This window comes from Anolis carolinensis, unplaced genomic scaffold (assembly GCF_035594765.1).
Source record: "Anolis carolinensis isolate JA03-04 unplaced genomic scaffold, rAnoCar3.1.pri scaffold_7, whole genome shotgun sequence".
Lineage (NCBI taxonomy): Eukaryota > Metazoa > Chordata > Lepidosauria > Squamata > Dactyloidae > Anolis > Anolis carolinensis.
The window spans coordinates 6865808-6890180 of record NW_026943818.1 but is presented as its reverse complement, the minus strand read 5'-3'; the positions used below and the strand labels follow the sequence as shown (position 1 = coordinate 6890180).

The 24373-nt window shown below is 43.3% G+C and overlaps 1 protein-coding gene across 1 annotated transcript in view; it reads left to right on the top strand.

Moving 5' to 3' along the window:
• The first annotated feature begins 231 nt into the window (after positions 1 to 231).
• niban2 (niban apoptosis regulator 2) overlaps positions 232 to 24373 on the top strand; it is a 98145-nt gene continuing 74003 nt past the window's right edge. Inside the window, exon 1 of the mRNA XM_003227969.4 lies at positions 232 to 474. Coding sequence (XP_003228017.1) covers positions 420 to 474 — 55 coding nt within the window. The 5' untranslated portion in view covers positions 232 to 419. The remainder of the gene's footprint in view (positions 475 to 24373) is intronic.

Below are 24373 nucleotides of genomic sequence, written 5' to 3'. Positions count from 1 at the left end.
AATAATAATAGTACTCTGGGGTAGACCCAAAGGTTTTTAAACGTTTCTAATTCTCATGTTTACTCCCGACTTCGACTGGGCAAAGAGCTCTCCTTGGCGATAGCCTTGGAGGGGAGGGAGGGGAGGGGTAATCTGGATTTGCAAAAAGGGGAGGAGACAGGCAGCCTCCGAGAAAGGCGTCTCCCAGAGAAGAGGAGGAGGAGGAAGGAAGGCAAGGAGGAAGGCGGAGGAAGGCGAAGCCACTCCGGAGCGGGAGGGCGAGGCGTCTGCAAGGCGCAGAGGAAGGACTCTTTGGGCGACCTGCTTGTTCCTTCGGATGGCCAAGCCCAGCCAGCCCTGGCCTCCTGCCTTGTGTTGCTACTAGCCAGAGAGACGGGCAGCTCGCCTCCTTCCTCGCCTCCTTCTCTTTCTTCGCCGCCATGGGAGACGTCCTCTCGGCACACCTGGACGAGGCCCGCCGGCAATTCATCGCAGGTGAGTGAAGCAGCCTTTGCAAGCCCAGGAGGGACGGATTCCTGCTTTCTGTTGCCAGCAGGGCATCCGCACTGTTCTTTTAATGCACTTTGACACCACTTGAACAGTGGGAGTGGTCCTTTGACATGCCTTTCGCCTCACCAAACCCCAACTCCCAGTTCAAGCATTGCTTCCTGCAGTCTAGAGCAGTGGTTCTCAGCCTTTCTGATGCATTCTTAATAAGTCCCAGTTGTTGTTGTGACCCCCTTAATACACATCTTCATATTGTCATGATCCCCTTGTCTCTGATATTGTAGTGACCCCCTTAATACAGTTCCCAGATATTGTGGTGACCCCCTTATCCCTCATGTTGTCGTGACCCCCTTAATACACTTCTTCATGTTGTTGTGACCCCCTTAATATAGTCCCTGATGTTGTCGTGACCCCCTTAATGCAATCACTGATATTGTGGTGTGCCCCTTAATACAGGCCCTGATGTTGTGGTGACCCCCTTAATACAGTCCCTGATGTTGTCGTGAACCCCTTGATACACATCTTCATATTGTCGTGACCCCCTTAATAGAGTCTCTGATATTGTAGTGACCCCCTTAATACTGTCTCTCATGTTGTTGTGACCCCCTTAATACAGTCCCTGATATTGTAGTGACCCCCTAAATACATGATGTTACGGTGACCCCTTAATACACTCCCTGATATTGTGGTGACCCCCTTAATGCAATAACTGATATTGTGGTGAGCCCCTTAATACAGTCCCTCGTGTTGTGGTGACCCCCTTAATACACTCCCTGATGTTGTAGTGACCCCCCTTAATACAGTCCCTGCTATTGTAGTGATCCCCTTAATACATGATGTCGTGGTGACCCCCTTAATACTGTCCCTGATATTGTGGTGACCCCCTTAATACAGTCCCTCGTGTTGTGGTGACCCCCTTAATACATTCCCTGATGTTGTAGTGACCCCCTTAATGCAATAACTGATATTGTGACGAGCCCCTTAATACATTCCCTGATGTTGTAGTGACCCCCTTAATGCAATAACTGATATTGTGGTGAGCCCCTTAATACAGTCCCTGATGTTGTGGTGACCCCCTTAATACAGTCCCTCGTGTTGTGGTGACCCCCTTAATACATTCCCTGATGTTGTAGTGACCCCCTTAATGCAATAACTGATATTGTGACGAGCCCCTTAATACAGTCCCTGATATTGTGGTGACCCCCTTAATACAGTCCCTCATGTTGTGGTGACCCCCAACCATAAAATTATTTTCGTTGCTACTTCAGAATTCTCATTTTGCTACTGTTATGAATCGTTGTGTAAATATCTGATGTGCAGGATGTATTTTAATTCATGGGACCAAGGTGGGCATTGACTTTGAATTTTGGAGTTGTAGTTCACCTCTGGACCAAACTTGGTACGAATACTCAATATGCCCAAATTTGAACACTGGTGGATTTTGGGGGAAATAGACCTTGATATTTGGGAGTTGTAGTGGCTGGGATTTATAGTTCACCTACAATAAAAGAGCATTCTGAACTCCACCAACGATGGAATTGAACCAAACTTGACTCAACAAAAAATACTGGAAGGGGTTTTGGCCAGAATCACTGGGTCGCTGGGAGTTTTCCGGGCTGTCTGGCCATGTCCCGGAAGCATTCTCTCCTGACGTTTCACCCACATCTCTGGCAGGCATCCTCGGAGGTTGTGAGGTCTGCTTTGCTTGGCGTGAGGCTTTTCCTCCAGCCCTTCCTGCTTTTCCTCTCCACGTTGCAGACTCAAATGGAAATCCTCCCTCCCGGCCTCTCCCTCTCCTTGTTGCTTCTGGAGAAGGAAGGGAAGGGGCTTGGCCTGCCAAAGCAAGTCTGGGCAAAGAGCTCTTTCTCTGGGGTGGAGGGGAGAAGGGGGGCAGGAGTGGGGAAGGAGCTGTGAAAAGAGAGAGAAATCTGCTTTTCCTTCCTTTGGCACTTTGCCTCTCCACACCTACTCATGGCGGGCCTTCCTGGCACTTTCCTGGCAACGTGGTGCCTTTTCAGAGTATAGTTGCATCCGCAGTGTAGAATGAATGTGGTTTGATACTGCTTTCGTTGCCATGGAATCATAAGGGTTTGACCAGCTCTATCGACCTTGGGTTGCTATGAGCTTTTCCGTGCTGTATGGCCACATTCCAGAAGCATTCTCTCCTGACGTTTCACCCACATCTATGGCAGGCATTCTCAGAAGTTGTGAGATCTGTTGGAAACGAGGCAAGTGGGGTTTGTGGAATGATGTCCAAGAAAGAACTCTTGTCTGCTGGAGGCAAGTGTGAACTCTTGTCTGCTGGAGGCAAGTGGCCACCCTGATGTCCAGGGTGCAAGAAAGAACTCTTGTCCGCTGGAGGCAAGTGTGAACTCTTGTCTGCTGGAGGCAAGTGGCCACCCTGATGTCCAGGGTGCAAGAAAGAACTCTTGTCCGCTGGAGTTAATCATGAATGTTGCACTTGGCCACCCTGATTAGCATTGAATAGCCTTGCAGCTTCAAAGCCTGGCTGCATATCTGTGGACACAGTCACAACCCCGGAGGACCACTGTCACAACCACCATGTCAGACTACGCAGAGAAGCCACTGAAATCCACAAGCATGTGGACAATTTCAACAGAAAGGAGGAAACCATGGTGGAATCGTTTGTTGGGAGGTGTTAGCTGGCCCTGATTGTCTATAATTCCTCTGATTTTTCTGAGTGTTGCTTATTTACAGTCCTGATTTTGGAGTTTTATTAAAATACGGGTAGCCAGATGGTGTTCTTTTTCATGGTTTCCTCCTTTAAAAGCCTGGCTGCTTCCTGCTTGGTGGAATTCTTTGTTGGGAGGTGTTAGCTGGCCCTGATTGTTTCCTGTCTGTAATTCCTCGGGTTTTTTTTCCTGAGTGTTGCTTATTTACAGTCCTGATTTTGGAGTTTTATTAAAATACGGGTAGCCAGATGGTGTTCTTTTTCATGGTTTCCTCCTTTCAAAGCCTGGCTGCTTCCTGCTTGGGGGAATCCTTTGTTGGGAGGTGTTAGTAAAGGTAAAGGTTTTCCCCTAACGTTGGTGCACATCTCCATTACTAAGCCAAAGAGCTGGCGTTGTTCGTAGACATCTCCAAGATCATGTGGCCAGCATGACTGCATGGAGCGCCGTTACCTTCCTGCCAGAGCAGTACCTATTGATCTACTCACACTCTGCGGGTTGGTGCTCATCTCCATTTCTAAGCCAAAGAGCCAGTATTGTCCGTAGATGCCTCCTAGGTCATGTGACCACTGGCATGACTGCATGGAGCACTGATACCTTCCTGTTGGAGCTGTACCTATTGATCTACTCGCATTGGCATGTTTTCAAACCGCTAGGATGGCAGAAGCTGGAGCTAACAGCAGGCGCTCACTCTGTTCCCTGGATTCAAACCTGTGACTTTTTGGTCTGCAAGTTCAGCAGCTCAGCGCTTCAACACACTGTGCCACAGGGGGCTCTTGGGAGGTGTTAGCTGGCCCCGATCGTTTCACAGCAACTCAGTGATTCCGGCCATGAAAGCCTTCGACAACACATTGCCCCCAAGTAGACTATTAGCACATTTATCTGCTAATTGCTGAAAGTTGTTACGCACAGACACATATAATCACACTTTCCTTCGGCACCAAGTTCAGAAGTCTAAAAGGAATGCCACTCCCTGGTTTTACAACCAAAGTGTCCTGCTGAAGACATTGGAGTGGCCCTAAAGGAAAGGGAGAAAGGGAGCTCGCTTTGGAGCGATCTATACTCCTTCCCGTCCCTCTTCGATGGCCCCAGACACTCCGTCATTGCCGTCCATCCCTTTGCCTTGACCTCTCGCCTTTGCAGGCTCGACTTCCACTTCTGAAGTCGGTGGAGGGTCATGAGAGGAATGCAGGGCCCAAATAGACTAATGGGGAAGCATATACCGTATATACGTGAGTATAAGCCGACCCGAATATAAGCCGAGGCACCTAATTTTACCACAAAAAAACTGGGAAAACATTGACTCCAGTATAAGCCAAGGATGGCAAATTTCTGAAATAAAAATAGATACCAATAAAATTACATGAATTGAGGCATCGGTAGGTTAAATGTTTTTGAATATTTACATAAAGCTCTAATTGAAGATAAGACTGTCCAACTCTGACCAAATCATTATTTTCATCTTCTACTATGTAAATGTGCTTATGTAGCCTTTTAATAATAATAGAGTAAAATAAGACGTGTAATAATAATAATACAGTAGAGCAGGGGTCCCCAAACTTTTTAAGCAGAGGGCCGGTCCACAATCTTTCAGACTGTTGAGGGGCCGAATTATCATTTGAAAAAAAAGACAAACAAATTCCTATGCATACTGCACATGTCTTATTTGTAGTGCAACAACAACAACAACAACAAAAGAACAATACAATATTTAAAAATGAAAACAATTTTAACCAACATAAACCTATTAGGATTTCAATGGAAAGTGTGGGCCTGCTACTGGCCAATGAGATAGTCAAATTAATTAGGGTTGTTGTTGTTGTTGTTGTTGTTGTGTGCCTTCAAGTCATGTCAGACTTTGGCCGAGCCGAAGTCTAAAATTAATTATTTATTTACTGCATTTATTTATTACATTTATATCCCACCCTTCTCACCCCGAAGGGGACTCAGAGCAGCTGTATGTACATACAATATATTATATTATTAGCATAACACAATATTAGCATTATACATTACTATATTGAACTATACCACTATACTATTATATAATATGTAATATATAACATATAATTAATATTATTATATGGTATTACTATTAGTATTATATTGTATAACATAAGATTATTATCAATATTATATGTATATACAATATATTATATTATTAAAACTGATATAAAAATATTATATTATAAAACTGAGGGTGGGGGCCAGGTAAATGACCTTGGAGGGCCGCATCCGGCCCCCGGGCCTTAGTTTGGGGACCCCTGCAGTAGAGTCTCACTTATCCAACATAAACGGGCCAGCTGAATGTTGGATAAGTGAATATGTTGGATAATAAGGAGAGATTAAGAAAAAGCCTATTAAACATCAAGATAGGTTATGATTTTACAAATTAAGCACCAAAACATCATGTTATACAACAAATTTGACAGAAAAAGTAGGTCATTACACATTAATGCTATGTAGTAATTACTGCATTTACGAATTTAGCACCAAAATATCATGATATCTTGAAAACATTGACTACAAAAATGCATTGGATAATCCAGAACGTTGGATAAGTGAGTGTTGGATAAGTGAGACTCTACTGTAATTACAGGAAGAAAATGCATGTAGTAATAAATAGAGTAAAATAATAAATATAATAATAATAAGATCAGAGTGAAATAATACATGTATTAATAAGAATAATAAAATAGAGTAAAATAAATGTAATAGTAGCAACAATAATAGAGAAAAATAATACATGTAATAATACCAATAATAATAGAGAAAAATAATACATGTAATAATAATAATAATAAATACAGGAAGAAAATACATGTAGTAATAAATAGAGTAAAATAATAAATATAATAATAATAAGATCAGAGTGAAATAATAAATTTATTAATAAGAATAATAAAATAGAGTAAAATAAGTGTAATAGTAGCAACAATAATAGAGAAAAATAATACATGTAATAATACCAATAATAATAGAGAAAAATAATAAATGTACCATATATTCTCGAGTATAAGCTGACCCAAATATAAGCCAACCAGGACCCTCACCCGAGTATAAGCCGAGGGGGGCTTTTTCAGTCTTAAAAAAAGGGCTGAAAAACTAGGCTTATACTCGAGTATATACAGTAATATTCGCCCTTAGTGGAAACCCCCAAACAGAACTCAGATCTGACACCTTCCCTGCGAATTGAAGCCATGGAGATTGGTAGGTGTTTTGAGTCTGAGTTTTATTCGATGCTGAGACCATGCGTCTTTCACATATAGGGCAAAAAAATAAATACATGAAAATTATTTATTTGTTAAATATATAAAACACACCATTAAAATCCTATTGGTAGGTGCTGGATGAATGTAGTTCCTGGTTGCTGGAGCGTTATTATTTAACAAGTCCCAACTATTAACTATTAATGCAACTTAAGTTTTAAATTATCGTCATTGTTTAGATGCATTTTTTATTGTAATCCACCCTGAGTCCCCTTATTAGGTGAGAAGGGCGGGGTAGAAATGCTGTAATAAAATCCAAAATGAAATAAAATGAAATGTGTTGTCGAAGGCAGGAAGCAGGCAGGCTTTGAAGCTGCAAGACCATTCGATGCTAATCAAATGGGCCAGTTGCAACATTCAAACAGATAAGACTTCTTTCTCCCACCCTGGACATTATTCCGCAGATATATAAACCCCACTTGCCTAGTTTCCAACAGATCTCACAAACTCTGAGGATGCCTGCCATAAAGGTGGGTGAAATGTCAGGAGAGAATGCTTCTGGAACATGGCCAGATAGCCTGGAAAACTCACAGCAACCCAATCTTGGCGCAGTTTTAAGCTACTATAGTGCAGTGATTGGAGCCCCCGGTGGCGCAGCAGGTTAAACCACTGAGCTGCTGAACTTGCTGACCAAAAGGCTGGTGATTCGAATCTCAGGAACGGAGTAAGCTCCCACTGTTAGCCCCAGCTTCTCCCAACCTAGCAGTTCGACAACATGCCAATGTGAGTAGATCAATAGGTACCTCTCCGGTGGGAAGGTAAGGCGCTCCATGAAGTCATGCCAGTGGCCACATGACCTTGGAGGTGTCTATGGACAATGCCGGCTCTTCAGCTTCGAAATGGAAATGAGCACCAACCCCCAGAGTCGGTCACGACTGGACTTAATTTCAAGGGAAAACCTTTACCTTTACCTAGTGCAGTGATTTAAGTGGAATACTATGGGAGCATCTACTCTGTAGAATTAATGCGGTTTGACACAACTTTAACTGCCACAGCTCACTACTATGGATTCCCTAGTTCTGTTGCCAGTTCAGCTATAGCATATTATATTAAATAGAGCCACTTCGAGGCCATAATACCATGCTGGCTCTCTTTTGGCGTGTTATTATTTGAAATCTAATTTTTTTTCCTTTGTCCTTGTTGGCATTTTCACTTGTTGTCATTTGAAATGATGTCTGGCCCTGGGGTGACTCTTAGCCTGTAGTTAGTTATAAGCCTGTAGTTAGTTATACGAGCGAGCTGTTACATAAAGTGTGTTTATCGTAATAATTTTGGTCTTCGGTGCAATTCGAAGCTGTTATTATTTTAAAATGTATTTATGGCACTCGTTTCCGGCATTGGTGCTAATAGCAGTGCGTGAAATGCATATTTGGCTCCTCCGCGACGGCTGTTTATTAAACACCGAAAACACACCTTTGCCACAAAGACCGGAGCAGTGAATGAGATCATATCTATTTGGGGCTGAAAGTGACTCTGATTCATCCCATCCCAACCAGTTCCAAGTCTCCTCTCTGCACCTAAATGCAGGGAAATATTTGAGGTGTTTCTGAGCATGTTCAGAGTGCACTCCTTCTTTCCAGCTGGGTTGATTTCCAAGAAAAGGTCCATCCTCATCATGACTCAAGATATTCTCCCTCCATGTGACCGAGTGGAATAAATGAGTCGTCTGCTTAGTGGGAAAAAGAACAAGAAGCATGTCAGAATCTCCTCGTTCCTTCCCTTTTGCAGAGGGTGATTCATAGTTTTCTGGAAGCTGGGCATCATCGGGGTCGATATTGTTGGGCATCACAGACATGTCAGAGACCTGGAGCAACTTTTGCTAGTGTGTATAGTAACACAATTTTGGCTCCTGGGTTCATAATGTCATTTCCTAATTGGTTCTATCATAAAAACATGGGCAAAGTTTATTAAACTTTACGGGAGGGATGTCCTGCAGCATATTTTGCACAATAATAATAATAATAATAATAATTATTATTATTATTATTATTATTACCAGTGTTCCCTCACTTATCATAGGTGTTACATTCCAGGATGACCCGCGAAAAGTGAAAATCCGCAAAGAAGGGAGGCTATATTTATTTAATATTTATACATTATTTTAGTAGTTATACACTGTTTTAAGTCTTTATAAACCCTCCCTAGTTACTGTTAATATATTTGTATACAATTTGTGATTTTTTTTAATGCAAAAAGCTTCAAATGTATACATTACAACACGTACTACTCATGTGCAAAACCCCGCAAAACAGCGAAAATACCGCGATAGATATTTTACATTAATATTTATTGAAAAACCATGAAACAGCGAGTCTGCGAAAAGCGAAGCGCGAAGTTGCGAGGACCCACTGTATTATTGTTTATTTAAATTTCGCTCTAGTTTTTCAATGAATATCTCACCATAGAGTCTCAACCAATTCAACCTAGCTTGTGGCAGCCACAAAAACGAAGTTTCTGGAACAGAGCAACTACAGTAGAGTCTCACTTATCCAAGTCTCACTTATCCAAGTTTCTGGATTATCCAAGCCATTTTTGTAGTCAATGTTTTCAATATATTGTGATATTTTGGTGCTAAATTTGTAAATACAATAATTACAACATAACATTACTGTGTATTGAACTACTTTTTCTGTAAAATTTGTTGTAGAACATGATGTTTTGGTGCTTAATTTGTAAAATCATAATCTAATTTGATGTTTAATAGGCTTTTCCTTAATCCCTCCTTATTATCCAAGATATTCACTTATCCAAGCTTCTGCCGGCCCATTTAGCTTGGATAAGTGAGACTCTACTGTGTGTGTGTGTGTGTGTGTGTGTGTGTGTGTGTGTTGTCCATTTGCCTCATTTCCAACAGACCTCACAACCTCTGAGGATGCCTGCCATAGGTGTGGGCAAAACGTCAGGAGAGAATACTTCTGCAACCTGGCCATACAGCCCGGAAAACACACAACAACCCTATTTTACTCTAGTTTTTCCATGAATATCTCATCATCAAGTCTCAACCAACTCAGCCTAGTTTGTGGCAGTTTCAGAGGTAGAACAACTACTTTCAAAGTAAGGACCACACAATTAAACAGGAAATAACACTTTCAAACCAGGAACATTACATTTTTCATTTTTTTAACATAGTAGTATTGTTGTCATATATATTTTTTGTGTTCATCTTTACGTCCCATAATGGAGGTCACAGTGCCGCCCTAGTCTGCATCAGTCAGACCTCCGCTGGAATAATAACCCTGTGTTGTTATAGGCAACACAATTCAAGACGGATATAGACAAGCTGGTAGGTGTCCAGAGAAGGGCAGCCAAAATGGTCAAAGATTTGGAAAAGAAGGCTAAGAGAAGCAGACATGAGAGCCATGCTTAAATATTTGCAAGGATGTCACATTAAGGAAGGTACAAGCTTGTTTTCTGCTGCTCTGGAGAATCACGTTGGCCTCTTTCGCACCCCTGGTTCATGTTCGGCTTATGGTCTACTACTAAGACTCCTAGATCCCTTCCACAGGGACTATTTTCAAGCTAGGTGTCACCCATCCTAAATATTTTTCCCCTTTGGTGCTGCAAAGACTAGAACTTAATGAAGCGATGGTTTTTTTTTATTGTATTGAGAACATACTACAGAGAGTTGGATGTCTACAGAGACGTTGCCCAGGGGACACCAGGATATGTTGCCATCCTGTTGGGAGTCTTCTCTCATGTCCCTGCAAGATAGAGCTGACAGATGGGAGCTCACCCGAATCCAACCTGGGGAGAGCGCGGATGAGCTCCCTCTGTCAGCTCCAGCTCCATGCGGGTACATGAGAGAAACCTCCTACAAGGATGGTAAAAACATCAAAACATCCAGGCACCGTCCTCTGGGCAATGTCCTTGCAGATGGCCAATTCTCTCACACCAGAAGCAACTTGCAGTTTCTAAAGTCGCTCCTGACACGAGAAAATAATAATAATAATCCTCTCACAAGGATGGTAAAAACAACAAAACATCCGGGCAATTTTCCCTGGGCAACGTCCTTGCAGACGGCCAATTCTCTCACACCAGAAGTGACCTGCAGTTTCTCAAATCGCTGACATGAGAAAATAAATAATAATAATAATAATAATAATAATAATAATAATAATAATAATACTATCACAAGGATGGTAAAAACATCAAAACATCCGGGCAATGTCCCCTGGGCAACGTCCTTGCAGACAGCCAATTCTCTCACACCAGAAGCGACATGCAGTTTCTCAAGTTGCTCTTGACACGAAAAAATAATAATAAAATTAATAATAATAATCCTCTCACAAGGATGGTAAAAACATCAAAACATCCAGGCAACGTTCCCTGGGCAACGTCCTTGCAGACGGCCAATTCTCTCACACCAGAAGCGACTTGCTTTCTCAAGTCGCTCCTGACACAGAAAGAAAAATCCGTCTTGCGGATTCGAACCGGCAACCTTCAGGTCAGCAACCCAACCTCATAATAGTCAGTCTCAACCAATCTTCCAGTCAGCAGTGCAGCCGGCACTGCAATAAATTCAAAATGCAGAAAAAGGTATTCTGTGCAAACATTAGGAAGAAACTCCTGAAGGTAACAGCCCTTCAGACATGAAATATGCTGCCTAGGAGTATCCATGTCTGGTGATTTTTAAGCAGAGGCCAGACGGTCATCTGTCAGGAGTGTTTTGATTGTATTTTTCTGTGTTGCAGAGGTCTCTTCCAGCTCTAAGATTTGAATAATGTGGAAAACATGCATGTGTGCTTGGAATCAGGTCCCAAAGGTGTTACCAGATTGCCACGTTTTTACTTGGTGCTGTTGGCACTTCTTTGCAGATGACAGTTCTTCATAGGGCCGAGAAAGCCCTTCTTTCCACGACTCTCTCATTAGGCAAATTGATGCCAGGGCTGCAAGTAGCCATGCTGGAGGGTGGCAGCTAATGCTTGCTTTGTAAAATGAACTCCTTCGCTGTTCCATTTTGCAATTCAAGGGGTTCATTATATGGACACAGGTCTGCAGATGCCACCAAGTCTGACCCAAGTGCCCTCAATAAGCACCAACTTAGCTTCAGCGTCTCTCTGCCTGGCAAAGGATGTATATTTTCCGTTCTGTCTGGCCATGTTCCGGAAGCATTCTCTCCTGATGTTTTGCCCACATCTGTGGCAGGCATCCTCAGAGGTTGTGAGGTCTGTTGGAAACTAGGCAAGGGAGGGTTGAATGAAAAGTAATGCCTACACCTTCGTTACTTGGGTTTGGATGGGAATATTTTAATAAATTAAACGCAGAAATAATCCTTAGAACGTGCTCTTGAACTACCACTATTCACTTTCTCACGCCATCACCAGACAGTTGGGTACATTTCTGCCAACGATGAACAGGTTTTCTGAAGCCGTCACGGAAGAAGTTGACACTCTCTTTCCGCAACCGGCGTCTCACAGGATCCATCGTGCACAGATCTTCCAGCAGCCAAGCAAAGCAATAATGTGACCCACACGTTCTCGTGAAATGCTGATTATGCTTGAAATTTCTCTCTGGGGGATACGACGATTGTCCTGAATCAATCTGTCAACCTCTTGCTTGTGAAACTCTTTGGTTGCTGTCACAGGACATCCAACTCCTTGCTTGTCATGCAAGTCAGATGTTCCCACCTCAACATCTTTAAACTTACTTGCCCAACGATGCTCAGGACTCACATCAACACAACCACCATAAACGGCTTGCATTCTCTGATGAATCTCCTTTGGGGTGACACCTTCCGCTGTCAAGAATTCAGTGACTGCATGTTGCTTAAGTTGTATTGACCGACTGTCTGCGCAGGATTCCATACTTCGCACTTTAACAACACAACCGTTCAATGCTAAGGCTTCCCCGTCTGCGCAGGGTTCCGTACTTCGCATTTTAACAACACAACCGTTCAATGCTAAGGCTTCCCCGTCTGCGCAGGGTTCCGTACTTCGCATTTTAACAACACAACCGTTCAATGCTAAGGCTTCCCCGTCTGCGCAGGGTTCCGTACTTCGCACTTTAACAACACAACCGTTCAATGCTAAGGCTTCCCTGTCTGCGCAGGGTTCCATACTTCGCACTTTAACAACACAACCGTTCAATGCGAAGGCTTCCCCGTCTGCGCAGGGTTCCATATTTCGCACTTTAACAACACAACCGTTCAATGCGAAGGCTTCCCCGTCTGCGCAGGGTTCCATACTTCGCACTTTAACAACACAACCGTTCAATGCTAAGGCTTCCCCATCTGTGCAGGGTTCCGTACTTCGCATTTTAACAACACAACCGTTCAATGCTAAGGCTTCCCCGTCTGCGCAGGGTTCCGTACTTCGCACTTTAACAACACAACCGTTCAATGCTAAGGTTTCCCCGTCTGCGCAGGGTTCCGTACTTCGCACTTTAACAACACAACCGTTCAATGCTTAAGGCTTCCCTATCTGTGCAGGGTTCCATACTTCGCGCTTTAACAACACAACCGTTCAATGCTAAGGCTTCCCGCCAAATGGAACTGTAGAGGAGAGTCTACTGAACAAGCCAGTACCTGCCGCAAAACAGGACTGCCATCTGTTGAGGAGTTACCAAGGTGGAGGCATTACTTTTCATTCAACCCTTGTATATATCTGTGTAAAGTCCAGAGTGGGAGAAAGAACTCTTGTCTGTAATGTTACAGCCCAATAAAAGGATTTGAATGTGGGACTAAGACTCTGAATCCCTCGTCAGCCATAGAAAACCCATTGGTTGACCTTTGGCAAACTTTCCAAACGTAAGAAGGCGGCAGTGGCAAATCTTAGAATGCATTCGAATTGGTTTATTATAAATTCAGTCTAGCAATTTGAGCATTTGGCTACAACTCTGTGGAGACCAGGATTCAAATCCCTGCTCAGCTATGAAAAGCCAAAAGGTGATCCTTGGCCAAATCACACATTCTCAGCCTCGGAAAACCCTGTACATCGGAAAGGAAGGGAAAACCACGGCAACAAGACAGGCCTGTGGAATTGGTATGCAAAAACCTTTGACGATTCGTATTGGGACCTGAACCAAACCGTAACTCCATCGAGGATTTCAAAACGGTGCTGCAACAAACACAGATGGTTATAAGGTTTGAACCACTTCACTGGCCATTTCGGACTGCAGATGAGGAGAAAGAAAAAGAGGAAACTAGGATTTCCTACGTTCGTTTGTTGCATTGGCAGAAATGACCAGTCAGTCGCGGAGAGATTCGTTCTTTTCTCTCCTCAGTTCACAGTGATTTTCCTCCCAAACCAAAGCCAGTTTGGCACCGAGACTCAACTTAATCCAAATTAAAAGCAGAACCGCTTCATTGCATTCCTCAAGTCTTTCTGCTTTCAGCTGGAAGCTGACTGCTGGAATCAACCCTCCGGCTACAAAGCAGCAGACTGAAATCCACAGAATATCAACATCCAAGTAGGTTAAAATAATCCAAGGAATGGTTGGAGACAGCTAACAAACAGATCGAAGCTGGCTTGCCCAGAATGAGTGGGAATGCCTGTTATGGAAAGGGATATTTCCCCATGAACATTTGCCCTTACCCATTCAATGTTACTGATCATGGAGACACAAAGGCTCAGGGTGAATCTACACTAGAATGAATGCACTTTGATGCCACTTTAACTCTTTTTATCGTGTCAGAAGTGAATTGAGAACATACTGGTGTGAGAGACGTTGCCTAGGGGATGTCCGGATGTGTTACCATTCTGCTGGGAAGCTTCTCTCATGCCCACACAAGCTAGAGCTGACAGATGGGAGCTCACCCCGTCTCGTGAGAACATACTGCAAGTCGCTTCTGGCGTGAGAGACGTTGCCCAGAGGATGTACGGATGTGTTACCATCCTGCTGGGAGGCTTCTCTCATGCCCACACAAGCTAGAGCTGACAGATGGGAGCTCACCCCGTCTCGTGAGAACATACTGCAAGTCGCTTCTGGCGTGAGAGATGTTGCCCAGAGGATGTACGGATGTGTTACCATCCTGCTGGGAAGCTTCTCTCATGCCCACACAAGCTAGAGCTGACAGATGGGAGCTCACCCCGTCTCGTGAGAACATACTGCAAGTCGCTTCTGGCGTGAGAGACGTTGCCCAAGAGATGTCCGGATGTGTTACCATCCTGCTGGGAAGCTTCTCTCATGCCCACACAAGCTAGAGCTGACAGATGGGAGCTCACCCCGTCTCGTGAGAACATACTGCAAGTCGCTTCTGGCGTGAGAGATGTTGCCCAAGAGATGTCCGGATGTGTTACCATCCTGCTGGGAGGCTTCTCTCATGTCCACACAAGCTAAAGCTGACAGATGGGAGCTCACCCCGTCTCGTGAGAACATACTGCAAGTCGCTTCTGGCGTGAGAGATGTTGCCCAGAGGATGTACGGATGTGTTACCATCCTGCTGGGAGGCTTCTCTCATGCCCACACAAGCTAGAGCTGACAGATGGGAGCTCACCCCGTCTCGTGAGAACATACTGCAAGTCGCTTCTGGCGTGAGAGATGTTGCCCAGAGGATGTACGGATGTGTTACCATCCTGCTGGGAGGCTTCTCTCATGCCCACACAAGCTAGAGCTGACAGATGGGAGCTCACCCCGTCTCGTGAGAACATACTGCAAGTCGCTTCTGGCGTGAGAGATGTTGCCCAGAGGATGTACGGATGTGTTACCATCCTGCTGGGAGGCTTCTCTCATGCCCACACAAGCTAGAGCTGACAGATGGGAGCTCACCCCGTCTCGTGAGAACATACTGCAAGTCGCTTCTGGCGTGAGAGACGTTGCCCAGGGGATGTACGGATGTGTTACCATCCTGCTGGGAAGCTTCTCTCATGCCCACACAAGCTAGAGCTGACAGATGGGAGCTCACCCCGTCTCGTGAGAACATACTGCAAGTCGCTTCTGGCGTGAGAGACGTTGCCCAGGGGATGTACGGATGTGTTACCATCCTGCTGGGAGGCTTCTCTCATGCCCACACAAGCTAGAGCTGACAGATGGGAGCTCACCCCGTCTCGTGAGAACATACTTCGTCGCTTCTGGCATGAGAGACATTGCCCAAGAGATGTCCGGATGTGTTACCATCCTGCTGGGAGGTTTCTCTCATGTCCAAACAAGCTAGAGCTGACAGACGGGAGCTCACCCCGTCTTGCAAGAACGTACTGCAAGTCGCTTCTGTTGTGAGAGACGTTGCCCAGGGGATGTCCGGATGTGTTACCATCCTGCTGGGAAGCTTCTCTCATGCCCACACAAGCTAGAGCTGACAGAGGGGAGCTCACCCCGTCTCGCGGATTCGAACCGCCAAACTTCAGGTCAGCAGTTCAGTCTCAAGGTCTGCTGTTATCATCCCATAGTATTGAACCACTTTAACCGCCATGGCTCAGTACTATGGGATCATGAAGATCTTGAGTTTTCTCTGTCAAAGTGTACGGGTGTCTCACCAGACTACAACTCCCATTATTCCATAAGCAATTAAAATGGTGTCAAAATGCATTCATTTGACAGTAAGGTGCCAATATTGGTACAATGCCTCCACCTAACTCAGAGATGATGGGGTTTGCAGTTTTGCAGTAAACAATAGCAAGAACTATGTATTTACATGGCGGCTGATCAGGGCTTCGGCCTCAGGGCCAAAGCTGTGCTTTATTTTAAGCACTGGCGTTAACCTGACAAGGCACTCTAGCAGTAGTAACCACCGAGTAATTATCCTGAATCCTAAGTTGGGGCCATACCTCACATTTGGCATGCAAATCTGTGCAGGTTCATTACGAATCCACCTACAAGGGCAAACCTGTTTTGTTTTGCTTTTTTGGCACAGGGCTGCTTGAGGCGTGCCCTTGCAAAGAGGAAACTGGCGCAAAAAAAGGGATGATCAATCACATTCCTGCCGAGCAAGGAGTCTCCAAGGGCATTTTGGACTCCAGCTTCCAAAATCCCCAAAATTCACCTGGGAGCTGAAATCCAAAACATTGAAAAGTCCTAAGTTCAAGGAAAAGGTGACCAGCCAGAAATAGAGGTCTTTTTCCCTCCTTTATTTTGAGCCCAAATATTATTTCCTCCGACAAGAGCCTTTTTTTCCTCATCATGGGACCTTCAATATTATGAGGGTTGAATGAAAAGTAATGCCTCCACCTTCTGATGAGAGTTGCCATTCGAAACCTCTCCCTGGTTGCCTCTCTTGACCTTTACTTAAGTTCCTTACTACCATTGCTTAATTACAGCATCTCTTTTTTGTCTGAATGGTAATCCATTTGGCTTTGGCAGGGATGGGTCACTAAGTCCCATATACTTTACAAATGACCTGCAGGGAACCATGAAAAATGGCTAGAGAACTAGTTTGTTTGCATGAATGCACCAATCTGCCTGCGTCTTTTGGGATTCTTCTCCAAATGTGGCTGACTCCGCTCTTTCCACTTCCATAATGATGATGATCATGATGATCATGATGATGATGAAGAACATGCCCTGGCAGAATATGTAAAGCAAAGTGAAGAACCTGCTTTGATTGAAGTCAAAAATCAGAAACTCCTCAAAGCACAGCAGACAAAAAACCAGTACAAGAAAACCGCACTACAAACTAGAGCTGACAGCTGGAACAACAACACATTGCATGGGGAGTTCCTTGACAAAATTGAAGGAAAAACTGATAAGGAGAAGACCTGGCTCTGGCTCACGAATGGGACCCTGAAGAAGGAGACAGAAGGCCTGATCTTTGCAGCCCAGGAGCAAGCCATCAGGACAAAGGCAATTCAGGCCAAGATCGAAAAATCAGCTGATGACCCAAAATGCAGACTGTGCAAGGAAACAGATGAAACCATTGATCATATCCTCAGCTGCTGTAAGAAAATTGCACAGACAGACTACCAACAGAGGCACAACTATGTGGCCCAAATGATTCATTGGAACTTATGCCTCAAGTACCACCTTCCAGCAGCAAAGAACTGGTGGGATCACAAACCTGCAAAAGTATTGGAAAATGAGCACGCAAAGATACTGTGGGACTTCCGAATCCAGACTGACAAAGTTCTGGAACACAACACACCAGACATCACAGTTGTGGAAAAGAAAAAGGTTTGGATCATTGATGTTGCCATCCCAGGTGACAGTCGCATTGACGAAAAACAACAGGAAAAACTCAGCCGCTATCAGGACCTCAAGACTGAACTTCAAAGACTCTGGCAGAAACCAGTGCAGGTGGTCCCGGTGGTGATGGGCACATTGGGTGCCGTGCCAAAAGATCTCAGCCGGCATTTGGAAACAATAGACATTGACAAAATTACGATCTGCCAACTGCAAAAGGCCACCCTGCTGGGATCTGCACGCATCATCTGAAAATACATCAGAGTCCTAGACACTTGGGAAGTGTTCGACTTGTAATTTTGTGATACGAAATCCAGCATATCTATCTTGTTTGCTGTGTCATAGTGTGTCATTGTGTCAATAATAATAATAATAATAATAATAATAATAATAATAATAATAATGCATTGCTTAGTTAAGCAGAGGGACTCCCTTCTTGCTTTGACCTGTGGAGTTTTGGCTCGGAGAGCCTTCGTATTTTTGCAAGGGGAGTGGAATTCTCAAACACTCCGTCTTTTGTCCCCTGCGAGGAGGAGAGCCGAGATGCCAGCAGCATTGCCCTTTGAGCGCGGCCAGACTATTTGCTTTGGTTCCCCCTCCCACAGGCTCTCCAGTCTGGAATGGGAGGAGAATCAGCCCCATTCTTCCCTTTCTCTCCCTCCTGGCCGGCTTTTGGAAAGGCTGAAGGGGTGGCCTGTTTTCCCTTTGTGGCTCTTCCTTCACCTGCCGGCTCTCCAGCCTGGCATCGCATGTCTCTTCCATGTGCCAGCAGCTCTGCCCCGAAACATGAGTTGCCTGCCCAGAATCTCTCGCTCTCTCCCTTCTTTCCCTTTTCCCAGGCGGTGACCAATGCAAGCACATGGTTGCACATTGCAACATCAGGCTTCCTACATCTCAACGCCTGGCCTGCTGTTCTCAAGAACTCAGACCAAGGAGGAGGAATATCAGCTTGGAAAGTTGTATATTTTTATTTCATAGAGTTGGAAGAGACCGCGTGGGCCATATAGACTCACCCTCTTCCACCACACAGGACAACCTTTCATATGGCTCTCATGTCTCCTCTCAACCGTCTCTTCTGCAGGCTAAACAGACCCAGTTCTTTAGAAGGAATTATTCATGGTCTCCAGACCTTTGATAGTTTTAGTTGCTCTCCTCTGGACACCTTTCAGCTTAGAGTCAATAGAGAATAGAGAGGCACCATGCCTTCCCTCAATTTAGACAGTGGTTCCCAACCTTTTTTTGACCAGGGACCGCTTTGACCAGGGATTGCTTTGACCAGGGACTGCTTTGACTGGAGACCACTTTGACCAGAGACTGCTTTGACCATGGATCACTTGGACCAAAGACCACTCTGACCAGGGACTGCTTTGACCAGAGACCACTCTGACCAGGGACCACTTTTGCTAGGGACCACCTTGACCAGGTTCCTCTTTGACCATGGACCACTCTGACCATGGACCTCTCTGACCAATGGACCACTTTGACCAGGGACCACTTTGACCAGATACCACTCTGACCAGGGACCACTTTTCCTAGGAACCACCTTGACCAGGTTCCTCTTTGACCAGGGACCACTCTGACCAGGGATTACTTGGACCATCAACCACTTTGATTAGTGACCGCTTTGACTGGGGACCACTCTGACCATGGACCACTTTGACCAGGGACCTCTTTGACCGGGGACCACTCTGACCAGGGATTAGTTGGACCATCAACCACTTTGACTAGGGACCACTCTCCAACATTAGTACCAAAAGGGTTACGAATCAGTTTTTGGCCAACCTTAGATTTGGGTTGGTTATTTGGGGTGCTGATTCAGAAAATTGCATGGGATAGAGCACATCAGCTTTCATTTCTGATCCAGAACACATGCCATCCAGTAGTCGCCATCTGCTTGCCCACAGAAAACCATATTTAATAATTGAGAGCTGATGTATTCTATCCAGTGCAATTTCCTGAATCAGCTTCCCAAATAACCCCAGGAACACTTGGACCAGGGACCACTCTCCAACATTAGTACCAAAAAGGTTACAAATTAGTTTTTGGTCAACTTTATATTCGGTTTGATTATTTGGGGTGTTGATTCAGAACATTGCATTGGATAGACCACATCAGCTCTAATTTCTGATCCAGAACACATGCCGCCCAGTCGTCACCATCTGCTCGCCCTCAGAAAATCATATTTAATAATCTAGAGCTGATGTGGTCCATCCAATGCAATTTTCTGGACCAGCACCCAAATAACCCCAGAAACAGGCCTAAAAACGAAGACACTAAGAAAAACGTTTTTTTTTTGTTTTTGTTTTTTTTGGTTTAGGCTATTATTATCCGTCGATTTTGTTAATGCTCATGTAAAAATAAAAGAAGGGGTGGGGACTGAGGTCCCTCTCGCAACCTTATTTTAGGTCTCACAGCCCACGGGTTGGGAATGACTGATCTAGGCACTAGTTCCCCTTCCCCTTAATCCTATCCTTTCCCTTCCCTCCCCTCCCCTCCCCTCCTTCCTTCCTTCCATTTATTTTCTTTCTTTCTTTCTTTCTTTCTTTCTTTCTTTCTTTCTTTCTTTCTCTTTTATCTTTCTTTCTTTTATTCTTTTTCTCTCTCTTTCCCTTCCTTCCTTTCTTTCTCTTTCTATCTTTTATCTTTCTTTCTTTCTCTCTCTTTCCCTTCCTTCCTTCCTTCCTTTTTTCCTTCCTTCCTTTTATTCTTTTTTTCTTTTCTTTTCTTTTCTTTTCTTTTCTTTCTTTCCTTCCTTCCTTCCTTCCTTCCTTCCTTCCTTCCTTCCTTCCTTCCTTCCTTCCTTCCTCCTTCCTTCCTTCCTTTCTCCTATATTTTATATTTCTTTCTTTTAATCTTTTTCTCTCTTTCTCTCTCTTTCCCTTCCTTCCTTTCTCTTTCTATCTTTTATCTTTCTTTCTTTCTCTTTCTTTCCCTTCCTTTTTTCCTTTCTTCCTTCCTTTTATTCTTTTTTTCTTTTCTTTTCTTTTCTTTTCTTCCTTCCTTCCTTCCTTTCTCCTATATTTTATCTTTCTTTCTTTTAATCTTTTTCTCTCTCTTTCCCTTCCTTCCTTCCTTTCTCTTTCTATCTTTTATCTTTCTTTCTCTCTTTCTCTCTTTCCCTTCCTTCCTTTTTTCCTTCCTTTTTTTCTTCCTCCCTTTTGTCCTTCCTTCCTTCCTTCCTTCCTTCCTTCCTTCCTTCCTTCCTTCCTTCCATCCATCCATCTTTTATCTTTCTTTCTTTTATTCTGTCTCTCTCAATCTCTCTTTCCCTCCCTCCCTCCCTCCCTTCCTTTCTCTCTCTCTCTCTCTCTCTCTCTCTCTCTCTCTCTCTCTCTTTTTCTATCTTTTATCTTTCTTTCTTTTATTATCTCTTTCCTTCTTTCTTTCTTTCTTTCTTTCTTTCTTTCTTTCTTTCTTTCTTTCTTTCTTTCTTTCTTTTGGTCCCAGTGGAGAACAAGCTAAATTGTTCCCTTGTCAGTGAGAGCAATCTGTGTAACGGTTAATCCCTGCGGAGAGTGCTTTGGGATTTGTGTGGTTTGTACAAAAGGCATACTTGCCCAACTTTGGGAAAATAATGGCCTTTCTGCCTTGGCCCTGTTGTTTGCTTCCGGATGTTTTGGCATGTTTTCTGCGGCCGGGAAACAGTTGAGACCTGTCCTGAGACTGACAGTGCCGTATCTTTCTCTCGGTGCAAAAGGACCAGGAAGAGACCTGCTGGCACGGGTCGTGTTTGCAACTACTCTGAATTCAATGTAACCTCTCTTTTTTGTGTGTTTTTGTTTGTTTCCATATTTATACACAAGTATAAAAACAGGCAACACTGTATAGATACTTGGACACAGCTTGCAAAAGCTGCTGCCTCAATCCAAAATCTGTTCTGATAGCAATTTTGCAACATATTTTCCAATCCAAGCAAGGTTTAGTTAACAGTAGATGCAGAAGTTGGGAATTTTTTTTGCTTGTCAAATAAATTGGAATTTGCAGTTTAAAGAGCCAATCAATGCAGAGAAGAATGATAGGGAGAAATGATGGGGAAGAATTATGCCTTAAAATAATAATAATTATTATTATTATTATTATTGACACAACGACGTTGTATGTCACAGCAAACAAGATAGATATGCTGGATTTCATATCACAAAATCACAAGTCGAACACTTCCCAAGTGTCTAGGACTGTGTGACGTATTTTCGGATGATGCGCGCAGATCCCAGTTGGTTGGCCTTTTGCAGTTGGCAGATCGTAATTTTGTCAATGTCTATTGTTTCCAAATGCCGGCTGAGATCTTTTGGGACGGCACCCAGTGTGCCCATCACCACCGGGACCACCTGCACTGGTTTCTGCCAGAGTCTTTGAAGTTCAGTCTTGAGGTCCTGATAGCGGCTGAGTTTTTCCTGTTGTTTTTCATCAATGCGACTGTCACCTGGGATGGCGACATCAATGATCCAAACCTTTTTCTTTTTCTTTTTCTTTTCCACAACTGTGATGTCTGGTGTGTTGTGTTCCAGAACTTTGTCAGTCTGGATTCGGAAGTCCCACAGTATCTTTGCGTGTTCATTTTCCACGACCTTTGCTGGTTATTATTATTATTATTATTATTATTATTATTATTATTATTATTATTTATATCCCACCCTATCTCCTCAAGAGAAACCAGGGTGGTTAATAATAATAATATCCAGTTTAAAGAGCTAATCAATGCAAGGAAGAATGATGGGGATAAATGATGGGGAAGAATGATGCCTTAAAATAATAATAATAATAATAATAATAATAATAATAATTTATATCCCACTCTATTTCCCCAAGAGAAACCAGGGTGGTTAATAATAATAATATCCAGTTTAAAGAGCTAATCGATGCAAGGAAGAATGATGGGGATAAATGATGGGGAAGAATGATGCCTTAAAATAATAGTAATAATAATAATTTATATCCCACCCTATCTCCCCAAGAGAAACCAGGGTGGTTAATAATAATAATATCCAGTTTAAAGAGCTAATCAATGCAAGGAAGAATGATGGGGATAAATGATGGGGAAGAATGATGCCTTAAAATAATAATAATAATAATAATAATAATAATAATAATAATAATTTATATCCCACTCTATTTCCCCAAGAGAAACCAGGGTGGTTAATAATAATAATATCCAGTTTAAAGAGCTAATCGATGCAAGGAAGAATGATGGGGATAAATGATGGGGAAGAATGATGCCTTAAAATAATAATAATAATAATAATAATAATAATAATAATAATAATAATAATAATTTATATCTCACCTTATCTCCTCAAGAGAACTAAGGGTGGTTAATAATAATATCCAGTTTAAAGAGCTAATTAATGCAGGGAGAAATGATGGGGAAGAATGATGCTTTAAAATAATAATAATAATAATTATTATTATTATTATTATTATTATTATTATTATTATTTATACCCCACCCTATCTCCCCAAGAGAACTCAGGGTGGCTAATAATAACAATAATAATAATAATATCCAGTTTAAAGAGCTAATCAATGCAGAGAGAAATGATGGGGAAGAATGATGCCTTAAAATTATTATTATTATTATTATTATTATTATTATTATTATTATTATTATTTCTATCCCACCCTGTGTCCCCAAGAGAACTCAGGTTGGTTAATAATAATAATATCTTAAAAGAATTAGGAAATGTCTTCAAAACACACTAGACACTCAGTTAAGCAGAACTCAAGCAACCAAAACTCTTAAGCAACTGGCAAAAAAAATAATAATTGTGGGGGCTTGGACCCTAATGTGTTCTTTAAAAGTCATCTGATTGATCAATATGCTCTGGAAGACAAATGAGAAATAGTGACTATATGCCGGGAGGCCACACACACACATTTCGCCGGTTGCAAAAGCAGACCCATCATGCATTAATGACATAATATGGCTTATGTTGTGCCTCCGTTGTGAAAGGCAATTAATTACAAGCCTCTTGGGACACCTCACTTGCCGGCTTCCACGTTGGGATTCGACTCCCAATAAATTTGCATCAATAAATGCACTCAATCTGCATGGCAATCATCTATCTGGGGGCCTCTAGGTGATCTATCTCTCCCAATCATATCAATGGCTGGATGGCTATCTGTCAGGAGGGCTTGGATTGTGTCCTCCTGCCTGGAAGCAGAAAGGGGTTGGACTGGATGGCCTTTGGGGTCCCTTCCACCTCTAAGTGATATAGCTATCATATCTATACCTATATCTATATATCTATAAATATCTCCCAGTCATATCTATGGCTGGATGGACATTTGTCAGGAAGGCTTGAATTGTGTCTTTCTGCCTGGCAGCAGAAGTGGGTTGGACTGCATGGCCTTTGGGGTCCAACCAATAGGTGATATATCTATCATACCTATATATCTATACATGTCTCCCACTCATATCTATGGCTGGATGACCATCTGTTGGGAGGGCTTGGATTGTGTCCTCCAACCTGGCGGGAGAAGGCGGTTGGACTGGATGGCCTTTTCAAGTCCCTTCTACCTCTAAGTGATATATTTACTTGATATATATACACATACACACACACACACACACATACATACATACATATGCATACACCAATCATATCTGTGGCTAGATAGTCATCTGTCGAGAGAGCTTGGATTGTGTCCTCCTGCCTGGCAGATGAACAGGGTTGGACTGGATGGCCTTTGGGAGTCCCTTCAACCTCTGATATATTTATCATTCATATCTATATTTATATCTATCTATATACCTCCCCAATCATATTATGGCTGGATGGCCATCTGTTGAGAGGGCTTGGACAGCAGCAGAAGGGGTTGGACTGGATGGCCTTTGGGGGTCCCTTCTACTGCTAAGTGAGATTTTATCTATCTCTTTAT